Raw genomic sequence first — 21,034 nt, forward strand, 5'->3', positions numbered from 1 at the left:
TCCCTCTTGTCATTGACCCATGAAGACCACCAAATGCCCAGAGTAACACTTATGTGTGCCTCAAGGCCCTCCTATTGATTTTTTTCTCATGTAGCCAACTCGGTCCAATAGCCCAAGACATTTGTATACTCCTCCCCTAAAGAGACTGGAGAGCCGTGGGCCCTCGGGTCACCGGAGGGGCTACGGTGACATAAAGGGCAAGCTTTGAACAGGCCACTGTGGCTCTAGTTCGCATGAGTTTGAAATCTCACTCCGAGCTAGGGCCTTCTGGAACACGTGTTCCCGTTACGGATAAAGAGAAAAACTGTACTGTAAAAATAGAACACACATTATGTCACCTCTCAGTACATTTATAAAATTTAATATAACAGGCTATGAAAAAAATCTTTTGGATGTGTTATTTGACAATGGTACAAGTCTAGAATTTAACAGACAATAAAAGCGATCCAAACACCTAGAAAAGATAAAAAAAAAATAGGCCTGAACATTTGGATCAAACAGGGCATTAAAACTGCAATCACAAATTTATTTAGAAAACAATCAGAAGATGGGCGCCTGGGTGGCTCAGTCGTTAAACGTCTGCCTTCAGCTCAGGTCATGATCCCAGGGTTCTGGGATCGAGTCCCACATCAGGCTCCCTGCTCGGCGGGAAGCCTGCTTCTCCCTCTCCCACTCCCCCTGCTTGTGTTCCTGCTCTCGCTGTCTCTCTCTGTCAAATAAATAAAATCTTTAAAAAAAAAAAAAAAGAAAACAATCAGAAGAACTATATCACATAATGAGAACAAGGTGTGAGGCCAAAGTTGTACTCAGGAAGAAAATTTATAGCCTTATATGTGCTGATTATAAAACACAAAAGAAAAAAAACCATAAAGCACATATTCCACTGAAGAGATTAAGGAGCCCCCAAATAAAGGTTAGTGGGCCTTTGTGTTGCTGCTGTTCTTAGATAATTTTTTTGGCTGCCTAGGATCTAAAGCTGCTTCCTGTATTAGGGAGATCCACCATGGTGTAGATCTTAGACATCTAGAGCCTGGGCATAGCATCTAGAATTAGCCAATCAGACGTTCCCCCTGGAACTCTGAATCTCACCTGAATGCCTGAAAGAAGCAGGGAAGAGCTTAGCCTTAATTCTGGTAACCACAGCCAGCATTCAGTGGCCAGCACATCCCAATGAGCTGCCCCTGGACATGCCGAGGATCTGACCACTGAGATTCCTCGTTCCTGCTGATTTCCCCACGTGCTACCCTATGCCATGAATCTCTGGGCCACCTGATACCCTTCTCCATTACATCCTGTTCCAGCTTACATTAAACAGGGCCAGTTCCTTTTGTTAATAACTTCAGAACAGAAGGAAACACTATATGAGAAAGAAATTAATGATAGAAAAAAAATCTATGGCAATGATAAGTAAACTCAAGAACCATTTTAATTAGCACTGCGCAAAGCTCAAGAACCATTTTAAAAGACCAGTGAAACTGGCAAACCTTTTCATGTGTCTAATCACTGAAAAACGAAGGTCACAAATACTTTTACAAAGGAAAAAATGTACACAAAAGATTCTGAAGTTTAAAAATAACGAGAAATGATGTATAACTGTATACCTGATTAAATTAATTACCAACATTAACTGGGGTGGGAAACTTGAATATACCATCAACCACAGAAGAAATGTCAAAAAAATGTTTAAAAAATTCACTCTCTTCCCAAAGGGCACAGAGCTGGATTGGTTTAGGGGCAAGTTCCTTCAGACTTGTGCTATTTAAGCCGTCTGGGACGTGGAGGAAGAAGGCAGATGAGCATGTACTGGACTAGCCCAGGACAAAGGGGACCCCAACTTTAGTCCCTGCACCCAGCTGCCCTCAGTGTGCGGTTCCCCTGGGGTGGAGCCTGCTGTTGAGTGGGATTCAGCTGTTGTGTGGACAGGCCACCTTTCCATGCTATTCTGACCCAGCTATCCCCATCCTCACACCTTCCAGTTACTTATCTGTGGCTGGTGTCAGCCACCTGAAGGCCAGTCAGGCCCATGCTAATTAATCCATGGGATGGCCACCTCTATTCCCTCCCCTCAGTTCACCTTCTGCCCTACCAGAGAAAGAACGCTTCTGCTCACTCCTGTCCACACCCTCTAAGGGATAGTGAGGGAACACGTACAGGGAGGTGCAGTTACCCACGAATCCTCACTGGGATGAAGTCAGGGACAAGGGAGTCCAGAGCTAATGGCAAAGGATTTTTTTCCTGGAGAAACGCAGGACGCCAAGCGTGGATGCCCGGAAACAGCAAGCGTACGAAAAGCAGAAGCGTCCTGGGCAAACCATGGCTCTTGGTCATCCCAGATGGGACTTGTTGAGGGCTCAGAAAAGGGGAGCTTCTCTCTCTTAGAGGGAGCTTGGAGGAAGATGTTTGTTTCTTTCAGCGTTTAGCGTGGCTAAGAGTGGATTGCAGGTCTGCGGAGCCCTGGGGACCTTTGGAGGCAGGGTTCTGCGCAGATGCTGACCTGGTGGGCGCAGCTCTGGCACAAGGGGGCACCGGATGCTCCAGGCCCCGTGCTGGGCCTCAGCTGTGCGAAATGACGCCCGATAACCTACGCAACTGGTAGGAATTACCAAGGGGGCGGGGTCCCGCGCGTGGTGCGTCCCCCGGGCAAGGAGCGCGCAGTTCACAGCTCCTTGGAGACCCTTGCTCTTCATGCAGTTGACAGTGGGCTTCGCGAGCACCATATTCATCAGCAAATTACCCAATAACTGCTGGCCCTTCTAGAAGGCCACAGTCATGTGGGCAGACTGCACCCAGAGCACCGCGCGGGGTAAAGAAGAAACAGCCTCGCTGACCTCCTACCGCAGGTTCCCTCTCCGGTCGCATTTCGGTCCCCCTAGGCGGACTTGGGAGCGTCCCTGCCTCAAAACGGACACCTACCCAAATTGCGCCTGAGGGAGGCGATGTTGCCCGCGAGCAAAAGCAGGTTTCGCACCAAGTCCCCGAAGCACGAGAGGTGCACCCTCCCTCCCCAGCCGTGGCCCTGCTACGGCCCCTGGCCCGCAGGAAACCCTGCGTGGGCCTGCCCGCGGGACCCGGGAGCTCCCCACGCCCAGCCCTCCCAGGCCCCGCTTCCCGGCCGCTCGGCCCCCAGGTCTCCACGCAACAATGAGGCGTGGGCGGCCCCGGCGGCCTCATTTGCATACCGCCGCGGCTCGGCCAATGGGCTGCGCAGGGGCTTTGGAACGCCGTGTTGCCATCTGCGTGCGCGCGTGTGTGCGAGTGTGACAGCGGCCGTGGCCCTGGCCGTGGGAGGCGGGCCCGGCGGAGCCCAGCCGCGCGGGGACCGTCCCCAGCGCCCGCTTCCCCAGCGCGTCGCGGCCGCGCGGCCCGGCGAAGCCCGGAGACCACCCCCCCGCCCCGGCCGGGCGCAGTCGCGATGTCGGTGGCGGGGCTGAAGAAGCAGTTCCACAAAGCCAGCCAGGTAGGGAGGCACGGGGGAGGTCGGGATGCTGGGGGGGCAACAGGGGGCCGCGGTCCCCCGAGGTTTAAGGCCTCTGGCGCCCCGAGGGGCCTCTCTTGGGCCGCGGGGGTGCAGTGAGGGCCGCCTGCTCCTCCTCCGCCGCCCCCCCCGCCGCCCCCCGCCGCCGCCCGCCGCCCCCGGCCAGCGCTCTGCCCTGAGCACTGTCAGTCGGAGGGCTTCCGTGGGCCGGCGGCAGAGGCGGCGGGCCGCAGGGGCTCGCGCGCGGGAGAGGGGCGTGCGGAGGCCTGCGCGCTGCGCTGGGCGCCGCCCCCCTACCCGCGCTGGGCGGGGGACCCCGGGGCAGCCGGGCGCCTACCTGGAGGTTGGGAGCCTTCGGGGGCGCGTCTTGTAGCCTCGCGGCGGGTCCGGGGGTCCTGGGCCCCGCGCGCGCCTGGAGGTGGACCCCGCCGGACCGCGCCGCGACCTCGGGCCGGGGCTCCCCATGGCGGTGCCTCGCCTGCGTGCGGTCCCGGCGGCGCCGGCCAGGCTCCTGCTCCTGGAGAGCAGCTGTCTGGCGCGGAGACGCCGGCAGACACGTAAACAGTGTTAGACGCACCTTCACGCGCAGAGCGCGGCAAGACAGCCCGGTGGGGGCGTCCGGGAAAGCTTCCCGGAGGAGACGCGTCGTTTGGGAATTAAGTAGGAGCAGGAATTGTGGTGGGGGGTGGGGGGAGGGAAGGGGGAAGGGCGTTCTGAGCGGAGGAAAACAGGGAAACAGGAAAACAGGCAGGGAGGCATGAAATTTCTCTGTGTACGTGAGTGTGTGTGTTGACGACAAGCAAATTTGTATTCCAAGATTGTAGTCTCTTCTGGCCATGGCAGAGCTCACATTGTAGAACCTATCCCAAACCTGCAGCCCTGGTTTTGTTGCTCTGTCTCTCCCTACCCCCCCTCACCCCCCAATTTGGCTAGCACCAAGTTGGACAGATTTCATTGAGAATCCACATTTATGAGATCTTAAGACTGCTTCTGCCACAAATTGGAAAGCAGCTGAAATTAGAGGATTCTCTTCTTCTAGCCTCAGTCTCAGGCTGAGGACACTGGCGTCCCATCACTCACACCCCTTCCATGAAGAAACTGGGTGATGCCCAGATTCTGGCTGGGGACACTGGATGGACAGTGGTGCTCTGCAGGGTGATAAGGAGTCCTAGAGGAGGGGCCAGCTGGGTGCACTCATCGCTGGCCCTGGGCCCTTTGAAGGGTCTGGGGCCATTCAGATGTCACTGACCTCGGGGCAGGTGCATGCCCTGATCTGGGTCTCAGGGGGTAAGGCCAAGACTGGAGCTACAGACTTTTGGGGATTTAAGCCCTAAATGGACATTAAAAAATGTAAGCACTTAAATACAGACTCTCGGGAGCAGCCACATTTAGGGACAATGTTTAGCCCAGTCCTTGATAAACAGGGGCCACTCAATAAATATTTATTGAATAAAGGAAACTTGTGGGGGTGGAGGAGCACAGGAAGGAAAGAACTGGTAGAATGCAGGAGAGAGAAGAGAGAGTGTCATGGAAACGGGGTGGGGACCTTTAAAGGCAGGAGCCTCGGGCAAGTGCTGCTGTGAGCTCAGAACTAGAGCGCTCCTCTCCTCGCTTGGGCAGCCAGGGATTCGGAGTAATCTCTGGCTGTGCTTGTCACACTGGCCAGGAACCGACCTTTTTTGAAGATTTTCATTTATTTGGTATGAACTTCCTAGGAGCATGTCTCAGAGACGACAGACATAAGCTCAAGGGTGATTCAAGTTGGCTTCTGAGCCCAAGTCAGCGTGAATGGTTGAGGTCTTAGGAGGTTATTGGCGTTGGAGAAGGGTCATGCTAGTGATGAGGTTGTTGAGATTAACCACCTGTAATCAGTCCCTTAAAAACAAAACAAGAGTGGGTCTCATTTAGACCTTCGTTGCATGAGCTGAGGTCTTTTGTGCATTTATTGAAAAAGAAAGGAATCATAGATTCTCTCTGCGCTTTACAAACCACATTTTGTGGTCAAAGTGCCCTAGATAAGTTTTTATCTGTTCTAGAAGTCTCTCTAAGAAATCTTGCAATGGGGCAGATTTGGTGGAGAAATTAGACTGGGTTTAATATAAGAGGGAGCATGAGAGTGAAAAAAGGCCAGATGTTCTTCTCAGACAACATTTTAACAGCAGGTTTTAATTCACATAGAACCTTTCCAGGAAAGGGGAAAGGGAGTCCCAGATGATGTCAGGGGCTTGACAATTCCCAGGGACCCAGGCCTGGCTGTGCCACTGACCAGCTCTGTGACCTTGGGAACATGACTTAACCCATCTAAACCTTAGTTTTGTCTGTACCTTGGATTAGAGGATTTGAAAGCTGTGTCTCTGTTCTAAAACTGATTGTAGTGATGCTTGCACAACTCTGTGACTATTCTAAAAACCATGGAATTCACCTTTATGGGTGAATTGTATGGTCTGTGGATTATATCTCAATATATAATTCCCAGTTCTGAAATTCATAATTCACTTAAAGTATTTCAGAGAAAGATGATAAGGTAGGAAGGATCTTTTACAAATAAGGGAACTAGGACCAGGATGACTGAAGATGATTTTTTTCAACAATAGACAAGGTAAAATAACTTATAACCTCCTGATAACTGGTTCTTCTTTCTTGGTACCTCACTTATCTCTGAGGGAGAAAAAAAATCCCCTTATTTTATAGAAGATGAAAAACTGTAAACCCCAGGGATCATTCCTCATTTTGGCAGCTGGTGGAGACCAATAGGGAAGAGGGAGAAGTAAAGTAAGGAAAGAGAGCACAAGTGGAGTTGATCACGAAATTTAGTTAATTCTCTTCTTCAGCATTTGGGACTTAGAACCTAAGTGTCCCTAGTTCATAATTGCTTTTTTTCTCTTGAAAGGATTTTTAAATGTACCCTCCTACTGGTAGGGATATAGCTTGAATTATTAAATATAAATACAAAGAGCTTAAAGATGGCCTTGTGGTTTCTTATCAAACATGGTGCCTGATTAATAAAAATGCAGCTTAGAGGAATTTCATTAGGGTTACCACTCATTGATTTGTATTATGCTTAATAAGGCATAATTCATGGTGGTTTTTTGACATGGTGGTTATTATTGGAACAGGACGCTCAGGCCACACCGGTACTTCCTCTGACCTGAACACTGTACGAATAGCCATATTCTTTCTCTTTGGACTTCCAGAAGACGTGTTCCCCATCCCAGGGAAGTCTAGGGAGCAGTTTATCTTTCTTCTTTTTCTTCTTCTGTCTCCAAATTAACCATATAGTGATGACCCTAGATGGTGGTGACACTTGTAGGTTTCATGTTAAAACAGGTTTTTTTGGGGGGGCGGGTAACTCCCCTACCCCTTTCTCTTCTAATGCATTAACCAGAAAAAATGATGAGCGGTCATAAGGGGCCTAGACATTTTTCGTGTGATAACCAGCTGCCCATACTGGCCATTTATGGATAAACACTTCAGAGAAGGATAGTCTTTGTAAATTATGAGAATCTCTAGGGAGGCAATGAATGTCTCTTGTTTCACTGTCTCGTTAGAGAGAAAGATAAAAATGCACTTTGCAAAATCCATGGTGATTTATTTTTTTTCTCTGAGATGCATCAGAAAATACATGACGCTAAAACATTCTTGTTCCTTTCCACATAGATGGCTTGATAAATTCATCTATAAATCTTTGCTTTTTTTTTTTTTTTTAAATTTTAAGCCAGGACGCTAGAATAGATGTCCAAGCCAAATTGATTTTGATTTTTACACAATATAATCCAAACATTTCTTACCCCTGGTGACTTTTTTTCTCTAAAGTAAATGTAATTTGGGGTATCATTCGCTTGGAATTTGATTTTAAAAAGGTATTTAAAAGCAGGGATATTGTTTTTTGGCTATTTTTTTCAGATTAATTTTTCAGCTTTATTAACAATTGAATGTAAATTATGTTACCCAAAGTTAAGTGTGTGTGGAATCATGTGTATTTGGGGGAGCTGTTATTGGCATTGCTTTACCCAGGTAACAAAACGGTCGGTAACTGAAACGCTGCTACTGTATTTGGCTAAATAATGGGAGAATGTGCTTTGGAGGTTCTACACCAGCAAAATGTGGATGGTTGGATTTTGCATTTCAATAGAAACCTGGGAAAGTGTTGAGTGGGGGCAAGGGTCTGGGGGAAGGCTAGGGACGGGATCAGGGAGGTACTCTTGCCATTCTAACTGTTGAGTTCCGTGAAATGCCTTCCCAGGGAGCTCTTGCCTTACAATTCCCAGGGTCACGTCCACATGTTGTCACCACGGCACCCCAGCATTGACCTTCCTGAGCCCGGCGTCGCTCCTTCCGGCTTTCTTCCTCATCCACTGGATGGATGGTGGTGACTTTCCCCCCTGGCACTGGACCGATGCCTCCTCGAGCTTTCTTTGCCTGCTCGGAGCATTCGTCAGGGGCAGAAGCTGCTGGGGTTCCAGGCCTGATGACTTGGGTGCCCCCTCCTGAGCCTGATGGCGGAGCCGTACCTCTTCATCCCCCGTCTTCCCGTGGGCCACAGTTGAAGGCCTGGAGGGGTCTGCCGGCTGATGCGGGGGCGCCCCTCCGTTTGTCCTAGAGTAACAAGGACACACAAGCACCTGGCCGCCTCCCCACTGGGCTCCACCCCCCACCCCTCTCCTTCTCAGGGATGTTGCATTATATGGCCATACTGTCTCTTATCATCTATCTTGAAAAAAGATAGGGAAAAGCCCTTGCTTGGTCTGAGATCCTGCTTCACCCCATCCTATTTTCTCTCTCCCCTTCCCAGCAAAATGTATTGAGAAGAGTATCTGTTGCCCCATCTCTACTTTCTCATCTCCTGTTCCCAGCCGGTTCCTGCTGGCTGTCCGCTGTGGGCTCTGAGGTCCAGGTCTCGTGTCACCCCTCCCCCCAAGTTGCCACATCTTGGGATCACTTCCCCACCTGACTCTCAGCAGCGTGTGACTCTCAGGACCGTACTCCGCTCACGGATCGTACACTGGCTCGGTTTTCCTCTTCCCGGTCTCCTTTATTGCTCCTTCTGACCTCCCACCCTCACCCCCCAGACATCCTGGAGTGCCCCAGGGCTCTGGCTTGGGCACCTCCCCTTTGTCTCAGCCTCCACCCTGCCAAGGTATCTTCTCCAGCGTCACGGATGTATAGACAATCCACACATTGATTCCATTGATTCCTTTGTGAATGGTATTTCTAGTCCAGATGCTCCTTCTGAATACAGACTCCTGACAAACTCATAGGTGACCTCTCCCCGTGGATATTTAAAAGACTCTCAAACTTAAGATATACAAACTTGAACTCTGGATTTTCTCTGCCCCAACTTGTTCTGCTGGTGGTCTCTATCTCAGTAAACCACACCGCCGTGTGCTCAGCTGCTCAAGTAAAACAAAACGAAAACCAGGATTCATCTTTAATTTTTTTTCTTTCCCTCATTGGAAAGGAAGTTCATCAGAAAGCCCTTCCTCTTGGTTCTGTTTTCAAAACAAACTGCTAATGTGTTCATCTTTCTCTTATCTCTGCTGCCACTCTCCTCCTGGCCCTGACCCTGGCCTCCCGCCCATGCGGCTGCAGGAGTCTCCCGCCCAGTTCCCAGACCTTTATTACTATGGGGTACAATCCATTTACTCACCGCTGTCATGATGCTCTTTTTTAAAATGTGTCTCAGACATGTATCATTCCTCTGCTTACTGGTCTTTAATTCTTCAGTGGCTTCTAGTGGCATTTAGAATAAAACTCAGACTTCCTCCTCCTCTGGCCTGTGAAACTGCACCCCCCCCTCCTCTGGTGATCAGACACACTACCTCTCCGTTCCTTTGATGTGCTAAGGTCTTCTTATCTCAGGGCTTTTGTGGTAGCTGTTCTCTCAAGCTGCCCTGCCTTGTCTCTTGATCTTTGCAAGGTGTCTCCTCATCATTTAGATCACAGCACAGAATTCAGGGTGCCTCAGCAGAGAAGGCTTCCCTCACCACCCAGTTCAAATAGACTGCCCTCGCTATCACATTACCCAGGCGTTTTTGAAAACCACACCACAAATATTTTAATATTTTGACAAGTGTATTCAGTGTCCTTGGTACCTTTATAATCCCGTGTATTTTTAAATTAAACTTTGTTTTGAGATAGTTACAGATTCAGGAGCAACTGGGAGAAATAATACAGATCCCTGTACCCTTTACATGGCTTGTTTCCTCCGGTGGTAACATTTTGCAAAACTACAGTTCACAATCACAACCAAGCTGTGTAAACTGATACAATTAGGTGACAAAACAGATCCATCACCACTTACCTGTTGAAGGACATGGGGGTTGTTTCCAGGTTGGGGCTCTTAGGAATATAGCTATTGTACATATTTATGTACAGGTTTTTGTGTGAACTTAAGTTTGCATTTTTCTAGGATAAATGCCCAGGAGTGCGACTGTTGGATCTTATGGTAGTTAACGTGTTTAGTATTTTAAGAAACTGTCTTAGTTTTCCAGAGTGGTTGTACCGTAGTACGTTCCTACTAGAAATGTGTGAAGGTTCCAATCTTTCCACATCATTCTCAGCATTTGCTGTTACTGTTTTATTTTATTTTTAATTTCATTGTGGCTTTTATTTGTATTTCTCTAATTGTAACAACTTTTCATGTGCTTAGCTTATTGGCTTTCTGTATCTCCTCTTAGCTGAAATGTCTGTTCTTGTCTTTAGCCTGTTTTTAATAGGATTTTTAAAATTGTTGTGAGTTCTTTATATATTCTGGATGCTAGTCCTTTGTTGGACGTGTGGTCTGCAAGTGTTTTCTTCCAGTCTTTAGTTTCTTTTTATCCTCTTAACCTGGTCTTTCATAGAGCAAAAGTTTTTAATTTTGATGAAGTCCTGTTTGAGAATTTCTTCCTTTATGGATCATGCTTTTGGTCTCTAAGAACTCTGCCTAGCCCTGGATCCTAAGAATTTTTTCTTCAGCTTTTTTCTAAAAAGTTTTATATTTTACCTTTAAGTCTGTAATACGTTTGAGTTAATTTTTATTTATTTTTATATTTTTTTAAGATTTTATTTCACAGAGAGAGACACAGCGAGAGAGGAAACACAAGCAGGGTGGGTGGGAGAGGGAGAAGCAGGCTTCCCGCTGAGCAGGGAGCCCGATGTGGGGCTCGATCCCAGGACCCTGGGATCATGACCTGAGCCGAAGGCAGACGCTCAACGACTGAGCCACCCAGGTACCCCTTGAGTTAATTTTTAAAATAAGGCATGAGACTCGGGCCAGATATAATTTTTTTTTGCCCATTGATATCCACTTAACACTTGTTGAAAATCCACTGAATTGCTTTTGTACCTTTGTCAAAATCAGCTGGGCATATTCGTTTGGGCATATTCGTGTCTTCTCTGTTTTCTCCTGTTCATCTATGTGTATTTGTCCATTCCTTTGTCAACATAATCCAGTCTTGATCACTGTAGCTACATGGTAAGTCTTGAAATCAGATTGATTCTTTCCACGCTAGTCTTCTTTTTCAAAATTGTTTTAAGCTATTCTAGTGTCTTCATCTCAATTTTAGAATCGTCTTTCCTATATCTACAAAAAAACCTTTCTGAATTTTGAAAGCAATTGCATTACACCTGTATATCAGTTTGGGGAGCACTGACATTTTCTCTGTGCTGAGTCTTCTAGTCAGTGGACACGGCGTGTCCCTCCATGTAATTTGCTCTTGGATTTCTTTCATCGGCATTTTATAGTTTTCAGAGCACAAGTCCTGTACATGTTTTGGTAAATTTGCACCTGAGTATTTCATGCTCTTTTAAAGCAATTGTAAAAGGTATTATATTTTTCGTATCCATATCTTCACTGTTAGCATGTAAAAATATTATTGATTTTTGTATGTTTAATTGTTCTAGGACGGTTTTTTTTTTTTTAAATTAAGATTCCCTGGGATTTTCTATGTAAACAGTCATGTCATCTGAAAATAGGACAATTGTATTTCTTCCTTTCCAATCTGTATACCTTTAATTTATTTTTCTTGCTTTATTACACTAGCTGGAACCTTCAGCATTATTTGATAAACATGGTGAGAGTACAATCCTTGCCTTGTTCCCCATCCTAGGGGAAACCATTCAGTCTTTTACTATTAAGTGCAATGTTAGTTGTAGGGTTTTTGTAGATGTTATTTATCACATTGGGGAAGGTCCCCTCTATTTCTACTTTTCTGAGTAGTTTTTTTTTTTTTTTTTTATCATGAGTGGGTGTTGAATTTTGTCAAATGCTTTTTCTACGTCAGTTGATATAATCCCATATCCCCCAGTTAATTAGTGTATTAATATGATGGACTACATCAATTGATTTTTGAGAATTGAACCAACTCTGCATCCTTGGAATAAAATGCACCTGGTCATTGTGTATATTTCTTTTTAAATATATAGAATATAGGAATAGGATTTATTTGCTAATATTTTGTCATGGATGTTTTTGTGTCTGTATTCATGAGGGATATTGGTATTTTTTGGTACTGTCTGTAGGGTTTTGTTTGTTTGCTTGTTTGTCTTTTTATTAAGTAGGCTCTATGCCCAACGTTGGGCTTGAACTCATGACCCTGAGATCAAGAGTTGCACACTCTAGTAACTGAGCCAGCCAAGCAACCTTGTCTGTGTAGTTTTGGTGTCAGGTAATACTGCCTTAATAAAATGAATTGGGAAGTGTTCTCTTTTACTCTGTTTTCTGGAGGAGATTGTGTAGAATTGGTGTTAGTTGTTTTTTAGACATTTAGTAGAATTTTTTAGTGAAACCATCTGGGATTAGAAGTTTCTCATTTGGGGGGCACCTGGCTGGCTGAGTCAGGAGAGCATGTGACTCTTGATCTCGGGGTTGTGAGTTCGAGTTCTGTGTTGGGTGTAGAGATACTTAAAAATAAAATCATTAAAAAAAGTTTCTCATTTGGGAATTTTATTAGTTTGTGTCTTTCAAGCAATTGGTCTGTTTCATTTAGGTTATCAATTTTATGTGTGGAGAGTTAGGGTCTATAGTAATGTCCTTTCTTTCATTCCTGGTATTGGTAATTAGTGTCTTCTCCCTTTTACTTTGTCAGTCTTATTAGAGGTTTGTCTGTTTTATTGATCTTTTCAAAGAATCAGGTCTTTGTTTCATTTTCTCTGTTGTTTTTTGCTATTTTCAGTTGCATTGATTTTTGCTCTTTATTTCCTTCCTCTGCTCTCTTTGTTTTATTTCTAAATTTATTTTATTTTTCTATGTTCTTGAGGGAAATCAGATCATTGATTTTGAGATTTCTCCTCTTTTCTAATATATGCATTGGTGCTATATATTTCCCTCTCAGCGCTGTGTTAGTTGTGTCTCACTGATTTTGATATGTTGTATTTTAATTTTCATTCAGTTCAGTGTACTTTTTGATTTCCCTTGAGATTTTCCCTTTGATCCATTGATTATTTAGAATTGCGCATTTTAGTCCCTAAGTGCTTGGCATTTTTCCTGTTATGCTCCTGTTATTGATTTCTAGTTTGATTCCATTGTCATTAGAGAACACACCCTGTGTGATTTCAATTAAAAAAAAAATGGTTGAGGTTTATTTTCTGGCTGAGGATATGGCCTATCTTGGTATATCTTCTGTGGGTACTTGAAAATAACATGTATCTGCTGTTGTTGGGTGGAGTGTTCTATAAGTATTGATTAGGTTAATAGTGTCAGATTCTTCTATATCCTTATTGATTTTTTGGTGTCAAGTACTATTAATTGTTGGGAGAAGACTTCATATATAGAACTGTAGATTTGTCTATTTCCTGTTTCACTGCTATCAGTTTTTGCTTTGTGTGATTTGCAGCTCCACTATTTGATGCTTACAAATTTAGGGTTTCTGTATCTACTTAGTGGATTTACCCTTTTAAATCCATGGTCATTATAGAATGTCCCTCTCTGTCTCTGGTAATATTCATTGCCCTGAAGTCTCCTCTATCTGGTATTAATATAGCCAATTCTGCTTTCTTTTGATTAATGTTTGCATGATATAAATTTTTTATTCTTTTACTTTTAACCTGCATATACTGCAATATTTGAAGGAAGTTTCTTATAGACAGCATATAGTTCAGTCATGCTTTTTTATCCGATCTTCCAGTCTTTGAATTGGTGTATTTAGACCACTTACATTTAATGTAATTATTTATATGTTAGGGCTAAAGGATACCATTTAATTATTTTGTTTTTTGGGTTTTTTTTTTTTTCTGTTTTATTTCTTATCTTTCTCCCATGCTTTCCTGTGTGTTACTTGATTTTTAAAATTTCATTTTGATTTATATACAGTAGACCCTTGAACAATGCTGGGGTTAGGGATGTCCCCACAGTTGAAAATCCACATACAAGTTTTGACTCCCCTAAAACCTAATTACTAATAGCTTGCTGTTGACCAAAAGCCTTACCAATCACATAGTTGATTAACATGTATTTTGTATGTTAAATATATTATACACTGTAGTTTTACAGTAATAAAGCTAGAGAAAAGAAAATGTTATTAAGGAAATCATAAGGAAGAGAAAATATGTTTATAGTGTTGTATGTGTATTTGTTGGAAAAAAGTGTGTCTAGGAGGGGGAGAGGAATACAGGGTGGTAGCAGTGTGGCCCCAAGATGCTGATCTTGTGCAGCCTGGTGGCCTCAGCTCAGCAGTAGCAGCCTGTGGGCAGCAACATAGGCCTGGAGGTGCAGTGTACCTGCCCCATCTGCCTGGAGGTGTACCACTGGCCTGGGACCATTGGCAGCTGCAGGCACACCTGGATGGGCAGGCGTGGGGAAGATGGTATGGCTGGGGCGGGGCTGAGGTCTGTGGCTGCCTTGGTGCATCTCCGGAGCCTGGGTGTGTGAAGGACTCGGGTGGTGAGAGGGCCAGGGAGTTCCCTAGACCCAGTCACCCCCTCAGTATACTAGGTGACATGCAGCCATGTCTGGTTTTGGATCTATGGGGGAGCTGCTGACTGCCTCCACCCCACATTTAGGGCAGCAGGTCTGGCCTCTGCACCTGTCTCCTTTGATTAGGTCCCATGGAGAGTGGGGTGGACAGTTGTAAATAAACATGTTGTGGCTTTTGCTGTCAGCCCTTAAAAAAAATCTGCATATAGTTGGACCCCTGCACTTTAGATCCGTGTTGTTCAAGGGTCAACTTTATAGTGTTTTTGAGTGTATCTCTTTGTATAGCATTTTCCGTGGCTGCTCCAGGTATCACATTCTATCTACATAATTTATCACAATCTGCTGGTGTCATTGTTTTAGCAGTTTTAGTGAAATGTAGACTTATCTCCCTTTATGTCCCATTGTCCTCCTCCATTTATAATATAATTGTGTTTAATATTTCCTCTGTGTTGAGTATTTCCTCTGTATATGTTTGGAAACACATCAGTGTCCTATGATTATGATTTACTCCTCATCACTTAATCATCAGTGATTCTGCTTTTGTCATAAATATAATTTAGAAAACTCAGGAAGAGGAGTCTGTACTAATTACCATATAGTTTTGCTTACTCTGTTCTTCCTTCCTTCCTGATGTTCCAGGATTACTTCCTTCATCATTTCCTTTCTGTTTTTATAAGATCTTATTTATTTATTTATTTATTTATCTTGAGAGAGAGAGTGAGAGAGAGAGAGAGAGATAGATTGCGGGCACAGGGGGAGGGGCAGAGGGAGAGGGAAAGAGAGAATCCTAACCTCCACATCCAGTGTGGAGCCTGACACAGGGCTTGAACTCATAACCCTGAGATCATGACCTGAGCACAAATCAAGAGTCGGACACTCAACCAACTGAGCCACCCAGGTGCCCCAAGACTAGATCTCATTTAAATTGCCTCTTTTTACTGGCTTTCTCTTTCACTGCTGTGGCAGGGAAAGATGGTGGCACTGCCTTGTTACTTCTAAGTGGGGTGGATGCCCTCTTTCCCCACTCAGAGTCTTGGTACTCAGAATGGGAGTTCTGGCTCCCCACTGGGCCTTCACTGATACCTTTTTGGCTGGGACAGGTAGAAGAGCCTTGTTACTGCTCCCCAAGTGGCCTCAGCCAACACCATGAGACTGGGTGGCCTCATTACCACTTGGCGGTGGTGAAAGTCCTGACTCTTGCTAGGCCTCCCAGCAGCGAGGGGTGGGGCACCTCATTGGCCCTTGCGGAAGTGGAAGTCGAGGCTTTTTTCGTAGTCTCCGCTGACACCAAAGGTGAGAGCAAGGTGGGAGTGGTTACTCGTTGGTGGAGATGAAAGTCCCGGCTCTCTACTTGGTCTTGTCTGGCATGACCCCAGGGTAAAGAGGGGGTGAGGGTTGGGTCACCTCATTATAGCCTGGGAAAGGTGGAAGTCTAGGCTGCCCACTCGTCCTTTGCTGGTGTGGAGGGGGGTGGGGCCACATTTTTTCTGTAGTGTTTGGAGTAGAGCTGGAGTAGAATCGTTATTCTCTAAACATTTTCTGTCTTGCTAGGCTGTCCCTTGCCTGGTCCTTTGGCTAGAGAGAGTGATGGGTCTTTACTGGGACTTTTTTCCCCTTGCACCTGTTAGTATTTCTGGGTTGCTGGTTTCTTTAGCTCCAAGTCTTGGGTATATGGGGAAAAAAGAAAGTGCAGGAAACTCACCCCCGTGTCATTTCTTGGGTCCTGAGATTTCTAGCTAGTACACCTTTTTCTTTCCACCTTTCAGGGTTTCTTATGTTTATATTATATATAATGTCCAGAGTTTTTAGTTGCAGTTAGTGGGAGGAATAGGAAAAACTGTATCTATTCCATCTTCCCTAAAACAGAAGTGGTCTGTGTTACCCAATTAAAATCACCGCTTAGCGGATATAACTGTCTGTTAATTTCTTGTCCTGTTTATCCCTTACGGCCTCCTAAACCTTTTAAACACTGCCTGGCATATAGTAGGTGCTCAGTAACTCTCTGCTAATGTTGAATAAACATTCAGCACCTAGTGGGGATGGTGAGTTGGAACCTGGATGGTCTCCTGTTTAACTCCAACCTATGGTTTGTTTAGATCCTCTTGACTTATAGGGAGGAATGTTCAAAATCTACATTTTATATACAGTTCCCTACTTTTAAAATATTGGTAATTATTAAAAATTTTTAAAAGCTGTGTAGGTCAAAAGAAAACCACGTGTGATAAATTAACATGCTCCACTAATAATCGGCAACTTTTCCTTAAAGGTCTTAGACTAGCGTATATTTCTTGAACGGTTCATCTGCAGGTCAGCTTTTTTCTCAGGTTTGAATAGTAGAAGGATGATTCCTGGTTGCCCACGGTGTTGCCAGTACTTGCTTAGGAGCTAAACATGGTTTCTGGTAAGACAGCTCTTGGCTTCTTGTCTGGGGATGTTCCTGGAAACTTTGTTGGAAGGCACGCTGGATGGAGCTGAACTCAGCATTTGCCCACTGCTGTGTTAGGCTCTCCAGAGGAGCTTGGCTGGCATGATGTGTGAGCTGCGGAACGATCAGGTGTCAGGGCAGAGAGCTGTCTAGTCATGATACAAATTCAACAGGGCCGAGTGTGCAGAGTGGCAGAAGGCAGGCTTTGCAATGAGTGGGCAGCCTCACACGACTGTGCAAACGCTGGCAAGAAATGAGGTGGAGCTAGAGCTTTGCTTGTAGTGACCTATTTAGGACTATTTTGAGAAGAGGATGCAAGAATAGGTAGTTTCTAGAATATTCTAAGGCAGATAAAACCTCTTCTTCGGTGCTCTCATCAAGTCATAAGTAAAAATCCTGTCTTAAAACAGATGTTAATAAATTTTTTATAACTCATAAAATTTGTGTTAAAAAGGTTAACCAACAGCCTTGAATTTTATTCATACTGGATTCCTACTATTCAAATTGATGACTTAGACTAGGTGCTTTTTCCGAGAAAAGATGGTTGTTGTCTAAAGCACATGGTCATGTCTTCTTAAGACGTGAGGGGCTGACACCTGGACCAAGAGTGATGTTGTACAGTTAGCATCTAATGAAGAAATTTCAGAGTGTAAATGGCATATAAAATCCCATGGTTTGGCCATAGGTAGCTAGGGTTTGAGCCCTTGGAAGCTCAAAAGCCAGGAACTGACTTATTTCTCTTGCTTTCTGCAGTGGGGTCCTGTCCTGGGGGCAGTAGATGGCGGCCCAGCTTTATTTTGAAGGAGCAGTAGTGGGAGTGGGTGCAACTGGGGAGAATAAAGGAATTTCTCTTTTCTTGTCTTTTATTCCCTCTCTGAGTGGGAGTTGTTAAATCAAGTCTATTAAATGTGCCTTCATTCTCCTCCATTCTGCAGTGTTTGGGAGCTAAACTTCCAGGAGCTGAGTCTGTATTGATGTTGGTAGAAACAGCTTGGATGTGCAGAGGCTGGGGGTCTGTCTTTGAATAGGGGTTGTGCCAAAATGGTGGAGCTGCCAACCTCCCCAGCATGAGTACTGAGCGAGGAGGTGGGCCAAAGTGCTGGTAGCATGGAATACCCAAAGAGCATGGGATTTGGGGTTGGGAGAAGTAGGTTTCCCGTGTTTGCCAGGAAGTGTGACTTTGAGAAAGAGTAACTTAACTCTCCTTGGGTTTGATATCGTCATCCCTAAAGGGGATAATGAGATCAGTATCAGAGGTTGTTCATCAGTGTCCATGTATCAAGTGTGTTTTGTTTGCTTGGGCTCTAAGTAGGTAATTGACACACGTACATAATCCTTACAGCAACCTGATAAAGTGGGTTGCTGCTTCCACCATGTTAACAAATGACAGGGGCATCTGGATGGCTCAGTTGGTTAAGCGTCTGCCTTCGGCTCAGGTCATGATCCCGGGGTCCTGGGATGGAGCCTGGCATTGGGCTCCCTGCTCAGTGGGGAGTCTGCCTGTCCCGCTCTGTCCCTCCTCCCAGCTCATTCTCACTCTGGCTTTCTCTCTCAAATAAATAAATAAAATTTTAAAAAATGAGAAAAGATGAACAGCCCATGAAAATCACCTGGACCTCCTTCCTCCCTGCATCCTGGTATCTGCCCTGGGGTCTCCTCTGTGTACCAGAGAGGTGAAGGTGTGTTCTCAAGTTCACGGAGCTTTCTCATCTTTCAGCGAGGGCTTGAACTCAGCAATTAGGAAGGCCTCTGTGTGTGTTGCTGTGTGTGAGAAATGAACGTGATTTCTCAAGAATGAATGGATTAATGCACAGGCTGAAACACAAATTCTTCTGTGGGGTAGGGAGAAAAGGTTTGCAGTATTTTTGTGTGCTGCCATAATTTAAGAAAAAGCAAAAACGGGTAAAGTGAAAAATTAAATCCTATTTGAATCTGTGTATTTATATGCATTTGATAGTTTCTGTAGCACGTTTTCCAGAAACTACGTAAGGAGCGTGTGGGACATTTTCAGTGAGTGATACAACAGGGCGTGACCTGCTGCATTGGCTGTCGGCCGTTCTTCCCCATGTATCTGCACAGGCCTGGGAGTGTGTCATGTGAATGTGTTTTCCTTGCTGCCTTTTCTTCTTGTTTCTTAGCTGTTCCTGGCTTTGAAGCTGGCATCCATCAACCCCTCCTCCACCCCGACCACACACACACACACACACACACACGATTGTAGACCAGCACACCACGCCACCCGTCTCTCTGGAATCTACCATATTTTCTGCTTCATGACTATGTTTTTTTTTTTTAAAAGATTTTATTTATTTATTTGAGAGAGAAAGCACAAGAGGGGGGAGCGGGAGAGGGAGAAGCAGACTCCCTGCTGAGCAGGCAGCCCGATGCGGAACTCGATCCCGGGACTCCAGGATCATGACCTGAGCTGAAGGCAGTCGCTTAACCAACTGAGCCACCCAGGCGCCCCTTCATGACTATTTTTATGTCTTCACTTTTGTTATTGTTCCCAGCCTCAATGACATCCAGCCACTAGTCCTGTGTAGATTCTACCTCCTAGATATTCCTCCCATTCACCCCCTTCTTTCCATTCCCACCACATCCCCCTGCTTCACAGGGAGTAGGGCCCTAGCCTTCCCCTTCCAGGGCTCCTCCAGGGGTCCCCAGAGCCCTAGGGTAGACTCTTTCAATTCCTTAACTTGGTGTGGGATGACCTTTCCTGCGGTCCCAGCCCCTTCTAGCAGTCCTCCGTCTCCACTGTCCAGCAGCCTCGGGTCCATTCACTCCTTTGCCTGTTCTTTTACTTCTGTCTAGAATATTCCACCAACATCTCTCGAGCCTGCAGAACTTCAGCTCACCCGGCTTCTGTGTATTCTTCCTCTTTCTTCCAAAGCCCTTGCTCACCCTCACAACTCACTGAGCCCTGATGTACACACATCGATAATGTCATGTTTATTGTGTGGAAATTCTTTTGGTTACTTCTTGGGCCTTCCTACTCGATATTGTAAACTATTCTCACACAGAAGTCTTCAGAGATGCTTGTTGAGTGAATTGTTGAGTGATTGCTTATGGTGCATTCTTTCTTCATGAGTTCGAGCTCACAACTTTTACAGAAATTTGAGGTTTCTAGATTCCCGATAGCTGGATAACTGAGGTGTTGTACCAAAATTAACATGTCCTTTCATTGTATTAGTTTTGTGTTAAGCGTCTCCTCTGTTTGGAGTTTTGGCTTTTATAAGTGAGGAGTCCGGATTTCTAAAAATCTTACCTTCATATCCAGGAAAAATGTTTTGCAGTCAACCAGTTATCCACGGGTATTATCAGATAAGACTAATACTAAATAGCTTTATTTTGCAGAAGTGCTGGGTGCTGTGCAAAGTATTTTTAGAAGCACGATCTTATTTCATCCTCATGATAACTCTATCAAGAAGGTACTTTGTTATCCCCCTTTTACAGAGGAAGGAACTAAGGCTGGGCAAGGTTAAATAAAACTTGTTCAAGGTTATGCAGCTGGAATGTGGTCCTCTGAGCATTCAGGGAGAGGCCTGCATGATTCTGAGACCATATAGTACTGTTCTTGTCACCATTGAGTGACATAAATCCACTGCTGTCCTCCACTCTCTTCCTCAGGATTTCTAATATTTGCATAAATTCAAGGTGCTGTCTCCATCATTCATCTGAAACAGATGTCCTGTATTTAGACTCCATATTATCTAGAAGCTTTAACCCAGGGGTGGGCAAACTATAGCCTGTGGGCTCCATCTAGCCCATCACCTATTTTTTTGTATGGCCTGTGAGCTAAGAATGATTTTTACATTTTTGTAATGGTGGAAGCAAATAAAAAGCAAAATAATATTTGGTGACGCGTGTTAATTACCTACAGTTCAGATTTCAGTGTCCATTAATAAAGTTTTATTGGTACACAGCCATGCTCGCTTGTATATAGGTCGTCTGTGGCCACTTTGCCTGGGAATGGCAGAGTTGAATCATTTGTAACCAGTGACAGCCTGGAGCACAAAGCCTGAATTATTACTGTCTGGCCCTTTACAGAAAGAGTTTGCCAACCTTGGATCTGAACTCTAAGTCTGGGGAATTTATGTATGCTGGTATGCACACTTCTGAAGACCCGAAAACATTTTGTCCGCATCTGCAATTGGGCTGTGCATTTTTTGGGGGCTCTCCAATCGCTTAACAATTCTGATTCATCCTGGTGACCTGGGAAGGACTTCGCTCTGGAAATACA

General features: G+C 45.2%; 1 protein-coding gene across 2 annotated transcripts in view; it reads left to right on the forward strand.

Annotated features, from left to right (window-relative positions):
- Window positions 1–3,297: 3,297 nt before the first annotated feature.
- The window catches only part of SH3GL3 (SH3 domain containing GRB2 like 3, endophilin A3), a 109,508-nt gene continuing 91,771 nt past the window's right edge, over window positions 3,298–21,034 (forward strand). Inside the window, exon 1 of one of the 2 annotated variants that reach the window (XR_014148855.1) lies at window positions 3,298–3,457. Coding sequence is in view for 1 of the 2 variants with exons in the window: in XM_081831778.1 (XP_081687904.1) it covers window positions 3,413–3,457 (45 nt within the window). In the remaining variant the exon portion in view is untranslated. The remainder of the gene's footprint in view (window positions 3,458–21,034) is intronic. The other variant, XM_081831778.1, reaches the window with a different exon arrangement.

This window comes from Leptonychotes weddellii, chromosome 9 (genome assembly GCF_054177405.1).
Source record: "Leptonychotes weddellii isolate Sample4059 chromosome 9, ASM5417740v2, whole genome shotgun sequence".
In the NCBI taxonomy this organism is placed as follows: domain Eukaryota; kingdom Metazoa; phylum Chordata; class Mammalia; order Carnivora; family Phocidae; genus Leptonychotes; species Leptonychotes weddellii.